Source organism: Capra hircus, unplaced genomic scaffold (genome assembly GCF_001704415.2).
Source record: "Capra hircus breed San Clemente unplaced genomic scaffold, ASM170441v1, whole genome shotgun sequence".
Classification (NCBI taxonomy): domain Eukaryota; kingdom Metazoa; phylum Chordata; class Mammalia; order Artiodactyla; family Bovidae; genus Capra; species Capra hircus.
Window position 1 is genome coordinate 138,472 of NW_017189740.1, and position 15,086 is coordinate 153,557.

The 15,086-nt window shown below is 45.6% G+C and overlaps 1 protein-coding gene and 1 pseudogene across 4 annotated transcripts in view; one reads left to right on the forward strand and one right to left on the reverse strand.

The window, feature by feature from the left end:
- Positions 1–219: 219 nt before the first annotated feature.
- Positions 220–15,086, reverse strand: part of NSDHL (NAD(P) dependent steroid dehydrogenase-like) — a 28,454-nt gene continuing 13,587 nt past the window's right edge. For all 4 annotated transcript variants that reach the window (XM_005700493.3, XM_005700494.3, XM_018044710.1 and 1 more), the window contains 5 exons: positions 9,664–9,810; positions 5,236–5,364; positions 3,611–3,753; positions 2,309–2,411; positions 220–1,535 (listed from right to left, as the gene is read on the reverse strand). In XM_005700493.3, the coding sequence (XP_005700550.2) occupies positions 1,203–1,535; positions 2,309–2,411; positions 3,611–3,753; positions 5,236–5,364; positions 9,664–9,810 (855 nt within the window). In that variant the 3' untranslated portion in view covers positions 220–1,202. The remainder of the gene's footprint in view (positions 1,536–2,308; positions 2,412–3,610; positions 3,754–5,235; positions 5,365–9,663; positions 9,811–15,086) is intronic.
- On the forward strand, positions 5,806–7,709 carry LOC102175562 (annotated as a pseudogene).

The following is a 15,086-nucleotide window of genomic DNA, read 5'->3' on the forward strand; positions in this document are numbered from 1 at the left end:
CCTACACGGTCTTGGCTGGACGCCATGTATCCCTCCTCAGAACTTACACCACCTGGTTTTATTTCCTGCCTTGTATTACAGGGCCTTCTGAATGTATCTTAACTCCTCTATTCTAAGTGCCTTAGGCCAAAGATCTGTCTTATTTCTGTCTGTGTTCCCTCACCCAAGCAGTTCAGTTTCCCCCTAGGTTTGGATGAAGTTTGTATCACACACTGCACGGCATGTACAATACCTTCAGTTTATTCCAATCTCCCCAAGTGCCTCCCCACCCTTGGACAGAGGTAGAGGGAAAAACAAAACAAAACAAAACAGATGTCTTTAAGATTACATTTCAATGAGTCTAAGAAGAAACCGGGTTCTGTAAGAACAACAGAAAATAAAGAACGCTGATTATGTGCTGATTTTTGGGAACTGTCCTAAAGGGTTCTGTGAGCATGAGCTGTGAGGAAATAGCCCTTTCTGTATCATCTCCAAGCAGATAAAGGAGAGGCTCTTCTCTCTGACCTTTCCCATGGCTTCCTGTCCACCTGCCCTGTGTCCCACCTTGCCATTAAAAGGATAAGAAGGTTCTGTGGATGATAAGAAAGGTGTACACAAAAGAATGCTTTATGAAAAATAACGCAAGCAGGCACAGCAGCTGTACCTGAGAGAGAACTCGGGAGCATGCAAGGAGGTGAACAACCAGCAGTCTTTCCCCCATGGGGATTGGGGGTTTATAGTTGTTCTAGCTTTCTAAGCTTTTTCTCTCAACTCTGTGTCTCTTTGAAATGTACATTTGATGCCTCACATAACTTCTGCTTTTCTCTAGGGTATTTGTCATCTGTGGCTCCTTGAACAGTCTGCATGGAAATAAATCTAGGACCCCCTCCTCAATCAGCAAATGGCTGTTTCTTCCCTACAGCTTCTTTGGTTATGCACAGGGGACACTGGAATGATTAAGGAACCCAGGGGCGGAGAGAACACAAAACACTTCGAATAGGAAGCTGCTGCCCTGTTTTAAGAAATCGATATCCGGTCCCACGAAGATGTGTCTGCTAATTTAACTGTCCTCTTGGTCATGGAAGGCTGGATGTGCTGTCATCAAACTGGCTGGGGGAGACCTAAGCTAAGAAGAAAATCACTGGAAGGAGGTTAGTTTATTGGTCTCTGGGGAGAGAGTTATCAGCTAGGGAATGCATCGAAGGGCCAGGGCTGGGGGCACCTCACATGACCTTGCGCAGGTGATGAAAGCTCCGCACGGTCTTGTCCACAGCATCATCCATGGTGACCAGCGGCCGGTAGCCCATGAGTTTTTTGGCTTTCTCGCAGCTGTAGTAGTGGAACGTGCCAGCCAGTGCGACCCGCATGGGTGTGAAAGTGGGCTGAAGCTGGATGACAGGACTGATCACCATCACCAGGAGGGACACAAGGAGGGCTAGATAGTAGGCCAGCCAGTAGGGGATGTGGTACGTGGGGGCCTCGTAATTGAGGCCTGTCAGGATTCGGGACAGGAAAGTCCAGAAGGGGATGGGCTCGTCGTTGGTAATGTGAAAAGCCTGCAGAGAGAACAGAAATTAGGAACTGCTTCCCAGCAGTGTGGGTAGCGGGCCATGCTTGGAGCTCAGCTGCAGCCTGCTGGCTCAGCCAAGACCAATATTTTGAGAAGCCAGAGGCCGCTCCCTGCCTGCCCACCCCAGTTCCTTCGCAGGGAAGCTTAAAAGTAAGGTGGAGATTAAGCCCACACAGACTGCAGCATTTCTCATGGTCCTCAGGTCTGCATGGTCCTCAATGTCAGCCAGTGAGTGACAGGCCTTTTGGGTTTGCAGCTACAGGCAACTTTCCGGCGTAGTGGGGAAGGTAATGAAAGTTTAGCTGTGGGCTAGGATTTCAAGTGAAGCTTAGACTGTACTTGGGAAGGTACGCTGGTTGTTTTAATAACTGTGTTAATCATGGTAAAGGATCTTATCTTCAGATGCTATGAATGGGTCATATGACCTATCTCAAATGTGCTCTCTCCTCCCGCCATGTTGAGAGTTCTGAGTCAGAAAAGGGCCGAAACCCAGGAGAGAAAAATGAGACCCCAATGGGGAGGGGATTCCAAAAGTGGGAGTGAGAAACAAGGAAGGGGGACCAAGGAGTGTGCTCTCCCATCTCTGTGCAAGAGCTGACCATCCCTTGTCAGAGGGCTTGACCATGGCCCAGTGGGATCCTAAGGTAGGTCTGCCAGGAAGCAGGGTCAAAGAAGCAGTGTGCCAGCAGACGGCATCACAGGGACACACAGGAGCAGGAAGGCCAGCCACTGTTGAGCAGGTGGAAGCAGGTGAATTACCTTCCCACCCAAGGCGGTGTCCCGGGAGAGGTGCTCTGCAGCCAGGATGTGTCCGTGGACCACGTTCTCCACAAAGGTAAAGTCTACCAAGTTCTTCCCGTTCCTGCAGGTGCACAAGGAATGAGTCCCCTGTGCCTGGAGCACTCAGCTGCACACCTGGCAGAGCCCCTAGGTGTGGACTCAGGGCTGCGACCCACCTTAGCAATGCCAGCCCAGGTACACCTGGGCATCCATGAAGATGTGCTGGAGGCCAGGGCTCCTGGGCCTTCAGGGCCAGAGGGATATTTAGGGGCCAACCCATGAATCTGAAAGCCCCTAGCCCTGCCTGCCCCATCCTGGCATGGCCTATGCTAGTGGTGTCTTCTCTGGGCTCCAGTTTGGACAGCAGCTCTCAACTCCCTCCAGGGCACTGTGGGCTAATGCATTGCTCTGGCCTCAAGATTTCTCTACTAACTCTTTCTAGTCCTGTGGCAGGGTGGCTGAGCGAGAGGCAGGGAGGCAAGGTGGCAAAACAGAGGAATAAGGGGGGAAAGAAAGGAAGAAAAGAGAATGACGGAAGGATGGATGGATGGATGAATAGAAGGAAGGAGGGAAGGAAAGATGTACTTGGGACACAAACCACTCTCATCACCTGCAGAGGCCCAGAGGAGGAATGTTAACACCTCCTCTTGCCTTCCTAGATGCAAGGAAAGTGGAGGGCCTAGCCCTTGACCCTGGGACAATTGTTTCCCCTCTGAGCCAGTTTCCTGAATTTCCCAATACGGACACAAATATTTTTCCAGCCTGCCTGAGAGGGTTCATGGGGCAGAAATCCATGTCTCCCTGGAACCTGTGACTACCTTATCTGGAGATGAGGTCTTTGAATATATAATTAGTTAAGACAAGGTTGTGCTAGAGTAGGGTGGGCCTTAAACCTAATGACTGGTGTCCTTATAAGAGGAGGGATCTTTTGGGAAAGACATGCAGAGAAAAGCATGTCATGTGAAGATGGAGGCTGAGATTGAAGTGACATGTCTATGAGCCAAGGGTTGCTGGCAGCCATGTGAGGCTGGGAGCAAGGCCTGGAACAGACCCCCTCAGAGCCTCCACAGGGAGCCAACCCCACCAACATCTGGATTTTGGAGTCCTGGCCTCCAGCACAGGAAGTGAATCCATTTTTGTTATTCTCCATCTCATTTCCTGTGGCAGCCACAGGAAACGGACAACAGGCAGAAGACAAGGCCACAGGAGAAAAGGGCCGATGGTGACTGACCCTCGTTTCAGGGGCCGGTGGGCATGGAGGGCGGCATGGGGCCAACTTACCCAATCACGAACTTCATCTTGCCTTTCTTGGCTGCCTCGATGAGAATGGGGACCAACTGGGGGTCCCTTGGGCCAAAAATGCCATGAGGGCGGATGGCTGTGGTCAGGAAATTCTTCTCGGGATCATGGGCACCCAGGACTACCTGCAAGAGAGCAAAGGGAGTCTGTGGGTTGCAGACACTGAAGAATTCTAGACTATTTCTCTGTCCCTTTCTCTACCCCAACACCCACATCTGAAGACACAGGACAGAGAGCTGTGTCAAAGCCAGTAAGATCCAATAGAAAGGATTGGCCTTAAAGTAGAGAAACAGAGTTTGTCTCAAAAGGAACAAAAGTTCCCAAAGATCTGTTAGGTTGTTGCTAAAAATGGAGATCGTGATGAAATGAGATGGCTCATGTCAACTCATTCTACCGCCTCACTGAGGGTTTCTACTCTATGGTGGCAAAATCCTTGCTCATGTTTCGGTCCGAGCAAGTTCAAATTACTTGCCGACTGTTCACAATGATCGGAGTTACCCAAAGGGGTCTCACTTGTGTTGACTCGTTGGGTACTCTGCTGGAAATAAGGTAAGCCTCTAAATGCCTCTGGGAGGCTCTCTGTGCTCCAAGGAGCAAGGGGACAGACCCAGGACTGGAGCTTGCAAATGGCAAGGCCTCCACCTCTACACTGAAAGGCCCTTGGGTTTCCCAGCAGATGAGCTCTTCTGGGATGTTCCAAACTGGAGTAATAGTAAACAGATGGGGCGGGGGGTGGGGGGGCTGCAGCTGGTGCTCAGACCATGCAGGGAAACTCAGGCCAATTCAGTGTTAAGCTTTGCTTCCATATGTACTGGCTATGAAAGGAAACCTCAGTGGGTGTGGTCCACTACCAACACCTGGGAGAGTCACTCACAGCTGCCCAGCTAAGGTAAGCTGCCCGTGGCTGATGACACCCACGGTCCACAGTGTAGGGTGGTCACCTGGTAAAATTCTCCTGGATGTTAGTCCTGGAGCTGGTGAATGTCAAGAGTCCCCGTTATGTGGCCCAGACCACTGCTAAAATCAGGAGCTCCCTAGTGAAGCTGACTTGCCAAGTGGAAAACCACTTTCTCTTAAAATAAAGCAAGATCCTTCCATTGTTTGCTTTTTTTTTAAAGACGAGGGGGTGCAAGAGTACTAGGAAGGTGTATTCAAATGAAAACACACTTGAGTGTTTGGCTGAATTTTGCCTGCCACTTTGGATTATCGTAAAGTCTGATTTCTGGAGCAGAGGTTAAGTGCAGGCTCTAGAGCTGCATGGCCTCAGGAAGCTTCTGAATCTCTGTGTATCAGCTGTCCTCAACTGTCTTCTGTAACCTGGTGAAGATCACAGTACCTGCCTTAAGAGGTCATCATGAAGCTTAAATGAAGCAATTCCCCGTAAAACACACAGAGTAGCGTCTGGCCACATTAGCATATTCTGTTACTGTTTTTTCTGTTATCATCTTTAGAACTGAATTTCATCCACAAATTTTATTTCACAAGTTATGTAGTTAGGCTTCAGAATATTAACATTCTATGTTTATAAACATTTTTCTTAAGAATCTAAATCCTGCAGATGTTCATGGAACTCTTGTCACTGACTCAACCAATTGTCAGGTACGTACTCTCTCTTGTAAGATCTTTGTCTCTGTGTAGTAGTCAATGGGTTTCATGGCATAAGGGCGGTCTTCAGTTCCATTCTTGATGTCAACACCCTCAAAGGTGACACTGGCACTGCTGGTTAAAATGAGTTTCTAGTAGAGGAGAAAATTAGATGTAAAAAAATGAGTCAGGAATGATCACTATATAAACACCATGAAGGTCATGTAGGAAAGGAAATCAAACGGCACATATTCACTTTCTTTACTATGATGCCTTCCCTTTTCAGGCCTTCTTAAAACAATGCAAAGATCACTATCTTTTGCAGGTATGAGGATTTGAGACACATTATGGTATGACATTCTAAAACAGTAGATTTTACATTTTCCCTCATCTTATCACAACTGAGGGACAGAAGACACTTCTGCTCCCAACTTTGGCACATCAGTATACATGCACAGGCATGGTGAAATGCTGTTTGACAGGAAGGTGCTTTACTTATGAGGGTCCCCAGCTTTCAGCTATCTGGTTAAGGGCAGGCCATCCTAAATTGAACAACATTAGTACAAATCACATCTCTATTACTTTTATTCAACATGGTCCTGCAAGTCCTAGCCAGCATGGTAGGATAAGGCAAACAACAAACTATTAAATATACTGATTTGAAAAGAAGAAACAAAACTATCACTATTTGCAAGTGTTGGAAATGTCTATATACAAAACACTACAAACATACAGAAAATGTTAGACTTCAGCAAATTGCAGAGTACAAAATTGATACACAAAAATTAACTGTGTTTCTATGCAGTAGCAGTGGAAAATGAAAGATATTTCAATCACCAGAAGTGAGGTATATGGAATAAATTTAACAGAAGATGTACAGAACCTTTATGAAGTAAAGTCAAAGGTCTACTGAAAGGCATTAAAGAGAGAGAGAAATACATAGCAAGACTCCATATTGGAAAAGATGTCCATTCTTTCCCAAATTAGTTTTAGGTTTGATGCAATTACACTAACATTTCCAATAGGCTTTATCAAGAACTTGACAAGCTGGTTCTAAAATGTGTATGAATGAGCAAAGGGCTAGGAATAGTCAAGCAGAACAGAGTTGGGGAGTGACTTGTCCTACACTAGATACTGAGGTTCATCCTAGGGCAGGGCACAGGGGCCTGGGCACAGACAGGGCCACGAGGCACGAGAGCCGGGAACAGGCCCGCAGAGGCAAGCTGGATAGGGCTCTAACCATCAGGGAAGGAACGATGGTACAGTACATGCTGCTGAGCACCCAAACATCCTCTGCTTGCCTCAGAACATATACAGACAGAAATTTGTAGTGGATTAGAGATGTAAATGTGGGAAGTAAAACTTTAAGCCTTTGAGAAGAAAAGCAGTCAATGATCATTTCATCTCTGTTGAGAGGGATTCCCTAAATACCACCTAAAACCCCCACTTCCTACACGGCTACCCACCGAGCTATCCTGCCACTTCAGTGACTATACCAGACTGTACTGTATTTCAAGACAAAGAAATCTCAAAAACATAATGCTGCGGCAAGAACAAGTGCTTTATGAAAGAAGGCAAAAAAGGAATCAAGAAGAAAGTGGTTGACCCATTTTCTAAAAAAGACTGGTGTGACGTGAAAACATCAGCTATGTTCAATATAAGGAATATTGCGAAAACACTGGTCACAATGACTCAAGGAACCAAATCGCATCTGATGGCCTCAAAGGTCATGTTTTTGAAGTGAGTCTTGCTGATCTGCAGAATGACAAAGTAGCGTTTAAAAAATTCAAGCTAATTACTGAGGATGTTAAGGGCAAAAACTGCCTAATTTCCATGCTATGGATCTTACTTGTGACAAAACGTGCTCCATGGTCAAAAAATGGCAGACCATGACTGAAGCTCACGTTGATGTCAAGACTACTGATGGTTACTTGCTTCGTCTGTTTAGTGTGGGTTGTACTAAAAAATGCAACAATCAGATTCAGAAGACCTCTTAAGCCCAGCACCAGCAGGGTGCTTACCTTAGCTGGGCAGCTGTGAGTGACTCTCCCAGGTGTTGGTAGAGGACTGCACCCACTGAGGTTTCCTTTCATAGCCAGTACATATGGAAGCAAAGCTTAACACTGAATTGGCCTGAGTTTCCCTGCATGGCCTGAGCACTAGCTGCCCCCCATCTGTTTGCTATTACTCCATCTGGAAGAAAATGATAGAAATCATGACCTGAGAGGTGCAAGCAAATGACCTGAAAGAGGTGGTCAATAAGTTGATTCCAGATAGCATTGGAAAAGACATAGAAATGGCTTGCCAATCTATTTATCCACTCCATGATGTCTTTGTTAGAAAAGTAAAAATGCTGAAGAAGCCCAAATTTGAATTGGGAAAACTCATGGAGATACATGGTAAAGGTAGTAGTTCTGGAAAAGCTACTGGGGACAAGACAGGTGCTGAAGTTGAATAAGCTGATGGATACGAGCCACCAGTTCAAGAATCTGTTTAAAATGCAGATTTTTAATGGTGACATATAAAAGATCTAATTTGTGGTAAAAACAACAACAACATAATGTTGAGGGGGAGAAAAAGCAAGTTGCAGGAAGATATATTCAGTATATTATTTTTACCAAGTTTTAGAATTTCTGTTTTGGCTGTGCCACATAGCATGCAGAAGGACAGCAACGACATTGAGGATGGGTAAGGGCGGGACTGCAGCATCACTAGTAATACTGTCACCTCAATGTTGTGATGAGTGTATGGGCGCTATGTTATTCTCAGATCTTTTCTGCATGCCCAGGATGGTCGAATGAAAAACAGCAGAGTGTAATTCACAGAGCTCCAGTTAATACAGGCACAGCAGAAAGCAGTAAGGAGTGAGATTCACAACTGTCACTTGATTCACAACTGTCACTTGATTCACAACTCCTCTACAAGTAACCAGGGGCTACTAATGTTGCTTAATAGGTGAGGAACCAGATTTGGAGAACTAAGTGATGCCTCTCTGCTAGTACCTCAGACCAGAGAAGGTACAATTTCCACCATAATGTAGCTTGCTGCATTGTTATAAACCCTGGTTCTCTGGATCATCATAATGGGGTACCAGCCACTAGCAAAACAGCGCCCCTATCAGCCAAGCCCCTGATGCTTGGGGCAGTGACAGTGACATATGCCACAGATGCCTTGCGAACAAGAGAAGAAAGCTGTTGACTAGCTTCTGGTGTCATCAGTTGGCACAATAAGAACAGGCAACGTCTGGAAAAATATATGACAGTTCCTTAAGTCATATATGTAACGATGATCCTGTATGCGAGGCAGCAAAAGAGACACAGATGTAAAGAACAGACTTTTGGACTCTGTGCGAAAAGGCGAGGGGGATGATTTGAGAGAATAACATTGAAACACGTATATTAACATAAGTAACATATGACCAATAAAGGTCGATGCATGAAGCAGGGCACTCAAAGCCGCTGTTCTGGGACAACTCAGAAGGATGAAGTGAGGAGGGAGGTGGGAGGGGGGTTCAGGATGGGAGACACATGTGCACCCATGGCTGATTCATGTCGATGTATGGCAAAAACCATCACACTATTGTAAAATAACTATCCTCCAATTAAAATAAATAAATTTATTTTTTTAAAAAAATCTTAAACACAGAATTACTATATGATCCAGGAATTTCACTCCTGGATATTTACCCCAAAGAAGTGAAAGCAGAAAGTGGAGCAGATTACTTGCATACACATGTTCACAGCAGCATGATTCACAATAGTCAAAACAGCCCAGGAATCTACCAAGGGATGAATGAAGAAACAAAATGCAGCATAGCCCTCCAATAGGCTGTTATTCAGGCTTAAAAAAGAAGGAAATTTTGATCCCATTACAGCATGAATGAACCTGGAAGGTGTTATGCCAAGTAAAGTAAGTCAGACACAAAAGGGCACGTGTTGTATGATTGCACTTGTGTGGGGTCCTTAGGAGTCAAATTCATAGAGACAGACAGCAGGATGATGGGTGCCAGGAGCAGGGAGAGGGGGAGTTAGTATTTAATTGGTATAAATTTCAGCTTCCTTAGGAAGATGAAAAGGTTCTGCAGATGGATGATGGTGGTGGTTGACAGCAGTGTGAATGTGCTTAATGCCACTGAACTGTACACTTAAAAATGGTTAAAATGGTAAATTTTATGTTTTATATATGTTATTTATATTAAAAACATGTTTTTTAAAGCATAACAAAAAACACAGCAATTTCTAAATTTTGTCACCCTTTAACCAAAGACTAATACGGCTTAGGGTCTTCATATGGTTTGCTCAGCAGCTCTCAGGTCGAAATTTCAGGCTCTTTGCAACACTTCAGGAAGCAGGCTTGGTTAGCCCAGGAAGTGAACAAAAGCCCTGGCCCCCATGCACTTGGGAAAAGCCATCACACGTTCTTGACAGCACTCATTCCAGCTTTCCCCTTACCTGAACCCCAGCCTCTTTGCAAGTTTCAATGACATTCTTGGTGCCAATGTAATTCACTCTATAAAAGAGTTCCCTGTTGTTACTGGATGGTGGGGGCGATGCGCAGTGGAAAACTGTGCTTACACCTTTCAGAGCTGGGTACAGGTCCTAGAAAGCAAACAAAGACAAAAAAAAAAAAATCACTCCTGCTTTATACAAGTAAACAGCCTCCTTACATTCCCAGTGTCCAATCTGGGGCATGAAGGTGTCTTGCCCTTTTATAAATCTCCAATCAACACAGAAATACATTCTCACTGTAAAAGATTCAAAGACACAGAAGTATATTAGGTAGAAACCATACTGTCCCTTTAACCACCTCCCTCCCCACTACCATTGCCCCAATAAAAATTGGTTTGGGGCATGAGAAGCCTGTGGGATCCAGAAAAAGTCAACATCTGTGCCTTTGTGCCTCATGGGTGGTGGATGGTGGGTGCCAGGTGGGTGGGAAAATCCAGGGCACCTGGAGTTAAAACTCTTGGGGAAGATGAGCCCATAGATACAGATTCTGCACCATATGAAGGTCCCATACTTCAACAGACAGTGTAAATATCCTATACACAGGAGTAATCCTTTCTGTGAAATAAGACATACAACAAAGAGTAACTGGAGATGGATTGCTACAGGGAAGCAGAGCTCCTGAGAAAAATGGTTGATTGCAGATCTGGGGCTGGAAACAGACAAGAATGAAAAGGACTCCAGAGCCAACTTGAAGACATGTCCACTGACAAAAGAAAGATGGGACAATCTGATCAGCAGTAGTCATGGACGGATGTGAGAGTTGGAGTATAAAGTAAGCTGAGCACCAAAGAATTGATGCTTTTGAACTGTGGTGTTGGAGAAGACTCTTGAGAGTCCCTTGGACTGCAAGGAGATCCAACCAGTCCATCCTAAAGGAAATCAGTCCTGAACATTCATTGGAAGGACTGAGGCTGAAGCTGAAACTCCAATACTTTGGCCACCTGATGCAAAGAGCTGACTCATTTGAAAAGACCTTGATGCTAGGTAAGACTGAAGGCAGGGGGAAAAGGGGATGACAGAGGATGAGATGGTTGGATGGCATCACCCATCAGTGGACATGCTGCTGCTGCTGCTAAGTTGCTTCAGTCGTGTCTGACTCTGTATGACCCCATAGACGGCAGCCCACCAGGCTCCACCATCCCTGGGATTCTCCAGGCAAGAACACTGGAGTGGGTTGCCATTTCCTTCTCCAATGCTTGAAAGTGAAAAGTGAAAGTGAAGTCACTCAGTCATGTCCGACTCTTTGCAACCCCATGGACTGCAGCCTACCAGGCTCCTCCGTCCATGGGATTTTTCAGGCAACAATGGACATGAGTTTGAGTAAACTCCAGGAGTTGGTGACAGACAGGGAGGCCTGGCATGCTGCAGTCCATGGGGTTGCAAAGAGTCAGACATGACTGAGCGACTGAACTGAACTGTACTGAAGAATAAGAATTCCTTTTGCAAAGTGGCAAACAGAGTCAAGCATTGAAAAAAGGTGCTGGAGTGGCAGCTGCATAGTGGTGGAGCAGCTGTGAGGAGATACCCCACGTCCAAGGGCAAAGGAGAAGCCCTAGCAAAACGGTAGGAGAGGAAAAACTGCATTTAGAATCAAACACTGTACCTGCCAGAGATACTCAGAGGGCTCAAACAAACCTTGTGCACACCAGGAACCAGAGACCCCACAGAGACTGAGACAGAACTGTGTTTGAACGTCTCCTGTGGAGGTATGGGTCAGCAGTGGACTGCCACAGAACAGGTGTCTCTGGGTGCAGCAGACCTGAGTATGGCATAAGCCCTCTTGGAGGAGGTCGCCATTAACCCACCATAGAGCTGCCAGAACTTACACAGGATTGGGGAAACTGACTCTGGGAGGCCACAAATAGAACCTTGTGCACCAGGACCCAGGATAAAGGAGCAGTGATCCCACAAGAGACTGGCCCAGACATTCCTGTGAGTGTCCAGGAGTCTCTGGTGGAAGCAAGGATCAGCAGTGGCCTGCTGCAGGTTTGGAGGCACTGAGTGTAGCAGTGCTTGCATGGGACCTTTTGAAGGAGGTCACCATTATCTTCATTACCTCCACCACAGTTTTAGTTCAGTTCAGTTCAGTCGCTCAGTTGTGTCCAACTCCTTGTGACCCCATGAACTGCAGCACGCCAGGCCTCCCTGTCCATCACCAACTCCAGGACTTTACTCAAACTCATGTCCATTGAATAGGTGATGCCATCCAACCATCTCATCCTCTGTTGTCCCCTTCTCCTCCTGCCCTCAATCTTGCCCAGCATCAGGGTCTTTTCAAAGGAGTCAGCTCTTCGCATCAGGTGGCCAAAGTACTGGACTTTCAGCTTCAACATCAGTCCTTCCAATGAACACCCAGGACTGATCTCCTTTAGGATGGACTGATTGGATCTCCTTGCAGTCCTAGGGACTCTCAAGAGTCTTCTCCAACACCACAGTTCAAAAGCATCAATTCTTCAGTGCTCAGTTTTCTTTATAGTCCAACTCTCACATGCGTCCATAACTACTGTTCATTTCCAAGGCAAACCATTCAATATCACAGTAATCCAAGTCTATGCCCCAACTAGTAATGCTGAAGTTGAACTGTTCTATGAAGACCTCCACAGCAGGCTACAGTTCTTGGGGTTGCAAAAGAGTTGGACATAGCTTAGTGACTAAATAAGAATGGTGAACTTTTAATCTTAGCTTTCATTTTTACTTCTTTACTTGGCATTCCTCTGTATCTTTTTTCAGTAATTCTATGAATGCAAGGATTCTTGTTCAATTCATTACAATCCACTAATATCTTTTGTGAGGCTCAAAATGTCCCAAATTTGGCCAGCAGAAGCTCTTCAAATTGGTTCCTGTGGCCTTTTAACATGTTCATTGGCTTGCCAATGGTTGGTCAGCATCACAGTGGTTGCCCACCCCTTCCTCATCCTCTGTATAAAAGGACTGAGGAAAGCTGGTTTTTTGAGGCATTAGTCCCCTGACCTCTCAGGCTGATGGCTTTCTGATTAAAGCCGTTATTCCTGCCCCAGGAACTTGCCTCCCGATGTACTGGTCTTTCGTGTGGTGAGCAGAAGTCCTTATCAACTCTGTCAGAAGTGACCCAACATCTCTCCTGTGGAGTGGAATCTCAGGACTTTGCCCAGCACTTAGTGAAAACGCCTCTTTGAAGGGCTCTCACCACCTCCAGTGGCCAGGAGGAGCTACCCCATGCCCGAGGTCAGGGGCAGTGGCCGAGAGGAGTGACTCCACATCCAAGGAGCGGTGGCTACACGGGTGCAGGAAGGCCTAGAGGAGCTACTCCACATTCAAGGTCAGGAGGCGCGGTGGTGAGGAAGATACCCCTCGTCCAAGGTAAGGAACAGTGGCTGTGCTTTGCTGGAGCAACCATGAAGAGATACCCCATGTCCAAGGTAAGAGAAACCCAAGTAAGATGGTAGGTGTTACGAGAGGGCTTCAGAGGGCAGACACACTGAAAACATAATCACAGAAAACTAGTCAACCTAATCACACTAGGACCATAGCCTTGTCTAACTCAATGAAACTAAGCCATGCCCTGTAGGGCCACCCAAGACAGGTGGGTCATGGTGGAGAGGTCTGACAGAATGTAGTCCACTGGAGAAGGGAATGGCAAACCACTTCAGTATTCTTGCCTTGAGAACCCCATGAACAGTATGAAAAGGCAAAATGACAGGATACTGAAAGGAGAACTCCCCAGGTCAGTAGATGCCCAATACGCTACTGGAGATCAGTGGAGAAATAACTCCAGAAAGAATGAAGGGATGGAGCCAAAGCAAAAACAATACCCAGCTGTGGATGTGACTGGTGATAGAAGCAAGGTCCGATGCTGTAAAGAGCAATATTGCAAAGGAACCTGGAATGTTAGGTCCATGAATCAAGGCAAATTGGAAGTGGTCAAACAGGAGATGGCAAGAGTGAACGTAGACATTCTAGGAATCAGCGAACTAAAATGGACGGGAATGGGTGAATTTAACTCAGATGACCATTATATCTATTACTGCAGGCAAGAATCCCTCAGAAGAAATGGAGTAGCCATCATAGTCAACAAAAGAGTCCGAAATGCAGTACTTGGATGCAATCTAAAAAACGACAGAATGATCTCTGTTCATTTCCAAGGCAAAGAATCAATATCACAGTAATCCAAGTCTATGCCCCAACCAGTAACGCTGAAGAAGCTGAAGTTGACTGGTTCTATGAAGATCTACAAGACCTTTTAGAACTAACACCCCAAAAAAGATGTTCTTTTCATTATAGGGGACTGGAATGCAAAAGTAGGAAGTCAAGAAACACCTGGAGTAACAGGCAAATTTGGCCTTGAAATATGGAATGAAGCAGGGCAAATGCTAACAGAATTTTGCCAAGAGAATGCACTGGTCATAGAAAACACCCTCTTCCAACAACACAAGAGAAGACTCTATATATGGACATCACCAGATGGTCAACACCGAAATCAGAGTGATTATATTCTTTGCAGCCCAAGATGGAGAAGCTCTATACAGTCAGCAAAAACAAGACAGGGAGCTGACTGGCTCAGATTATGAGCTCCTTATGCCAAATTCAGACTTAAATTGAAGAAAGTAGGGAAAACCACTAGACCATTCAGGTATGACCTAAATCAAAACCCTTATGATTATACAGTGGAAGTGAGAAATAGATTTAAGGGACTAGATCTGATAGAGTGCCTGATGAACTATGGACTCTTGAGGTTCGTGACATTGTACAGGAGACAGAGATCAAGACCATCCCCATGGAATATAAATGCAAGAAAGCAAAATGGCTGTCTGGAGAGGCCTTACAAATAGCTGTGAAAAGAAGAGAAGTGAAAAGCAAAGGAGAAAAGGAAAGATATAAGCATCTGAATGCAGAGTTCCAAAGAATAGCAAGAAGAGATAAGAAAGCCTTCCTCAGTGATCAATGCAAAGAAATAGAGGAAAACAACAGAATGGGAAAGACTAGAGATCTCTCCAAGAAAATTAGAGATACCAGGAACATTTCATGCAAAGATGGGCTCGATAAAGGACAGAAATGGTATGGACCTAACAGAAGCAGAAGATATTAAGAAGAGGTGGCAAGAATACACAGGAGAACTGTACAAAAAAGATCTTCATGACCAAGATAATCATGATGGTGTGATCACTCACCTACAGCCAGACATCCTGGAATGTGAAGTCAAGTGGGCCTTAGAAAGCATCACTATGAACAAAGCTAGTGGAGTTGATGGAATTCCAGTTGAGCTATTTCAAATCCTGAAAGATGATGCTCAATATGCCAGCAAATTTGGAAAACTCAGCAGTGGCCACAGGACTGGAAAAGGTCAGTTTTCATTCCAATCCCAAAGAAAGGCAATGTCAAAGAATGCT